The following is a 4,702-nucleotide window of genomic DNA, read 5'->3' on the forward strand; positions in this document are numbered from 1 at the left end:
TTTTTGGCTCACTGTTATTTACAACATGCTAACCGGCAACATAGGATTCCATTCACTATGCTAAGCTAACTAGCAGTGGCACTGACGGTGTTACACTGGACTAACACAATGCATTCATTGAGACAATAAATGTGTTGGCCCACCTATCAACTGCTAGGGGAGACCGTGATAAGCCCTATTTCAGTGAACGGTGGCGTGTTCCTTTAAAGCTGTCACAATTCCAACATAAAGTGAACGATTACCTAATGCAGCTTTTAATAAATAAATCATGCCGTTTAAACACCTTACCACACATTCTCCACGCACGCAGACACTGTAGGCATCTTTGTAGGAGCATCGTGTCCCATCATGCACCAGCTGCTTCATGTACGCCACGTCCCCTGTCTCCTTTGACTGGCAGTACAAGTGGCATCTCTTGTTTGCTAAAACACAACATATTATTAGATTGTTGTAGAATTATAAGGGAGAAAATCCAACATGAAATGAAAACAAAAATATAACGAAAGGCTTAAAAATAATATATATTATTATTTTGTTGTTGTAACATAATCTCTTAAATACCTTCCTAAATAAAACACATCGCCTGTAACATTAAAAGATCCTGATTTACACAGAATAGAAAAAATGACAATGAATCACAGAAGAGCTATCATTTATGTCAGATGTACTAGTTTATAGCTCTAGGTCAAGCATTCTTCTTTGACTGCTAGAATGATGTCCATTATTTTCTTTCTGCATGAAAAAAAGACACGCTTTTCTTACTTCTGTTGCCTCAGGAATAACAACAACATTTTGAGACACCCATCAAAACACCAGGCCAAATAATTGTGGTCTGAAGCTAACTTGACAGATTAAATTGAGAGACCCCCTAACAGCTCAATGATGACCAATGAAAAGTTGTCACAGTGTGACATGCCCTTAAGAGTTGGGTACAGTATACGTTAAAAGGTTGTTTGGTACTCGTGTTGCACCTTAAAACAGCCAAACAAAAAGGCTCATAGTGAGGACAGGAGGACAAAGTAAGAAAATAATGTGGTCTCAGAATTTCACAATTGGAAATGAAGACAATACCATGTATATCATACGGCTGTTTTCTTGTTTAAGCTAAACTTTAAAAAAAAGTTTTTAGATATTTTAAAACAAACCCAATCATTATATTTTCTAAGTGTAATGTGCTTTTTGTTAACCTACATACACATCTTTGTAATACATCATTGAGCTTATATCCCCTTCACTGGACATTTCTATTATGCATTATACTAGAATAAACTATAAAGGCTTGAGACAAAATTGTAAATATTGGTCTTATTCTTCATTTGTGTCACATTTAACAATATGACTATGTACAAAACCACATGGACTTCATATTGTACCTCATTGTACCTCATAGTACTTGTTGACAAAATGCACTACACTCTTTAAAAAAGCAACCTTCCACAGAACAATGGGTTTCCACTTTCCCTCGCCTCTTTCACTTTTCTGTCTCACCTCCCCATAGTTTTTTTTAAGGTTTTCCAACTTCTTTTCCACATAACTTTTTAAAACCAGACCCATTTAGGTGCAATAAATGGCAAACAGCTAAGCCAGGTAAAGGCAATATCTGATGAAGACATATATACATAAGATAAAGAGCAGAGCTAGAAACAGAAAGCACTTGTATCTGCACAGTGTAGATATATCATTTTGCAGAGAGCACAGAGAAAGGAGCATTACTAATTTAAGACTTTAGACGGGAATTTTCTTCAACATGGCCCCCAGTCAAAACTTTCTAAAACTGCTTGGGAACAATCCCTGTATTAATTATCTAATACCTTTCTTCAGTTCTGGCTGTGAGAATCCAGCTCCCCTACACCGACTTTCATTGTTCTGTCTCAGCACAAAGCTCATCACAAGCCTCATGCTGGTACAAAACAATCTGCTGACATTTTTCTCGCTTACTGTCGGGATGCTCGTAGGGCAGCCAATGGTGTTTGGCACTTTGGAATTCAAAGTGGGAGTTGCGGAGCTGGCACTGCTGGGCTCGGAAATCTTCAAAGTGCTTGGGGCAGTCGTCAGTGTTGCACAGCTGATACTCGTAGTTCACTCCAGGGCAGTCCTGGCCACCGTTCGAAGGCCTGCGGAAAGAAAACGGGTGGACATCAGAGCTGATCCGACTGAAAGCAGTTCTTTGAGACAAAGAATGTAAAAAACAAATCTGGCTTGAGATAAAATTAGATTGGGATTATTTTTAACATTAGGCAAAACCCTGAATTTTTTTGAAGCCCTGTTAGTTGTCTAATGCTTTTAAACAAATGTATAATTGACTATTTTCACCATCATACTGTACATCAGTATTACTCATCTATGGAGTGATTGGTTTACTATATGTCCTTCCATATAGTGTAGGCCCTTCAGAGGCAAAGTGCTGCACAGGTTTACGTCATCATTGCTTCTGGTTCCCTCTTTATCTCATTGGTTGCTTTTTGAAAAGATCAGCGGTAACAAGGTCCAAGTTTGAAAACAGTGGCACTGCCAGGGCAGATCGGTTTTACTGTGGATCATGTGTAGGAGGCTTTAGGCTGACTCCTTACCCTTACTTTCTTTAGACTAGAGAGAGTATCACTTTAATCATCCGACCCTTGGCATGTAATACTATTCCTTTAAGTTCAGGAAACTTAACCTCGTTGGTTACAGGCAACCTCTAGCACATGCGCCCCATGTAGGCTGAGTCCTTTGCACCGGCCTGGGTTTGAATCCAACCTGCGGCTCTTTGCTGTGAGTTGTCCCCTCTCTCTTTCTCCCCCCTTCACTGTCTATCCACTGTCACTATCTAATAAAGGGAAAGCCTAAAAATTATCTTAAAAAACAAAAACTACTTGGTTATGGTCAAAGGAACATTGATGTCATGGTTAGAACAAACCACAGTTGAATGTTTGTATGACATGGGATGCAAACTGTTACCACCATTAAGTCCAATCTTCTTCTGGATTTTATAGAAACATCAAGCTAGATAGGACAGTCTTTACTCTCATTTCAGCAAGAATTTGCTTGTCAGAAAAGTGTAAACATGGGCATTTCAAGTGTTTGAATGAAAAACCAATGCTGTGATTTTTCTGATGAGGACATCCTTGCTATAAAACGCAAACTATGAATCCCTTTAGCTCAGTATTGGACAGGATTCCCTCAAGTTTAAACACAACTACATCAACAAAGTCAAATGATCCAATCCTACCTGACAATGAAAATCAGCAACGTCTATTATTTCTACCTTCAATCATGATGCCTGACTGAATCAAATCATGTTATTGTTGCTTTTGTTACGTACGCTGGGTTGTTGCACTGACGTGTCCGATAGCGAACTCCAGTTCCACAGGAGCGTGAGCATGAGCCATATTTGCTCCAGGAGCCCCAGGCACCATCTTGTTTGACCTGATTTGGGTTTTTCCACATGCAGTGACCTTTGTAGCACCACTACAGAGGATGGCAGGAGAGAGGAAAAGTCAGCCCAACATTAAAACCTCCTGTCTAGATACAGTAAATGACAATACAGGGAAAATATGAGAAAACACCACATTTCCAAATGTATGTGGTCAGAAGGGTCTATGTAATTTTGGTATGTGTGTGTTTTTTTTAAAGGTTTGGGCTACGCTCCATAGTTCCAGTTAGGGGAAATTATCATTTTACATAATTCAACAATATTTTAGACAATAGTGTGCTTCCAACTTTGTGTCAACAGTTTGGGAAACGTTCTTTCCAGCTCTATAAATAAATAGTTTTCCCAGTTTGGTGTGGAAGAACTTGACTGGCCTGAACAGAGCCCTGACCTCAACCCCAACCAACACCTTTGGGATAAACTGGAACGCCACCAGTAAGCCAGGTCTCATCACCCAACATCAGTAATGGACCGCACTAATTGTGGAAGACTGGAAGCAAATCTCTGCAGCCAGGTTCCAACATCTGGTGGAAAACATTCCCAGAAGAGTGAAGGCCCATGGTTTTCATCAATCATTTATCAATGTAATGTTGATGTTGACAAATTTGTGAGGTTTTTGTATTTAAGTCTTCATTGTTGATTGTTTGTCTGGGTCGGCCACATACATGGCCACGTAGTACAACATGTATTAGAAAAACTTACTTTTCCGGGAGCACATTCCGTCCCATCGAGAGGCGGCCCTTTTTTTGTTTTGCAGAAGTAAGGGTTGTCCGGGTGACTGCACCATAGCTGTTTACATGGGTCAAATGTACGAAACTGAAACACAGAAGAAAAAATAATATGACAGATAGTGATGCATAACTCATCCTTGAAAGGCAGAAATGGAAACTATCCTCTTATAACACCAGAGAAATATAGTCCGTCAAATTTCCTTTTCAAATATTCTGAGGAATATCAAAGACCAAATCCAGCTGTGACATTCAAAATTGCCAATACTAAGTGTTGCACAAAAACTGCTGAACGATTATGGCCAAAATGATAATCACGATTACCTTGATCAATATTGAGATCACGATTAATTATCACGATTATTTGTTGATTTTAACCATAACAAATTTTATTGACAAAATTTATTTTATTATTTTTATTTTCACATCCATACTGTACGTCTATATTGTGCTAGAGATCTTCTATTAGTCCAGGACTAAAAATCATATCTCTGTATTTTTCGGTTGAATGACGATACACGATCTATACCTTGATATTTTTTTACAAAGTGGGCTAAATGTT

General features: G+C 38.8%; 1 protein-coding gene across 1 annotated transcript in view; it reads right to left on the reverse strand.

Moving 5' to 3' along the window:
- The window catches only part of adamts3 (ADAM metallopeptidase with thrombospondin type 1 motif, 3), a 170,905-nt gene that overhangs the window by 37,240 nt on the left and 128,963 nt on the right, over nt 1-4,702 (reverse strand). Inside the window, exons 11-14 of the mRNA XM_032516121.1 lie at nt 4,115-4,228; nt 3,305-3,450; nt 1,939-2,114; nt 289-422 (exon numbers count right to left, since the gene is read on the reverse strand). Coding sequence (XP_032372012.1) covers nt 289-422; nt 1,939-2,114; nt 3,305-3,450; nt 4,115-4,228 — 570 coding nt within the window. The remainder of the gene's footprint in view (nt 1-288; nt 423-1,938; nt 2,115-3,304; nt 3,451-4,114; nt 4,229-4,702) is intronic.

Source organism: Etheostoma spectabile, chromosome 5 (genome assembly GCF_008692095.1).
Source record: "Etheostoma spectabile isolate EspeVRDwgs_2016 chromosome 5, UIUC_Espe_1.0, whole genome shotgun sequence".
Classification (NCBI taxonomy): domain Eukaryota; kingdom Metazoa; phylum Chordata; class Actinopteri; order Perciformes; family Percidae; genus Etheostoma; species Etheostoma spectabile.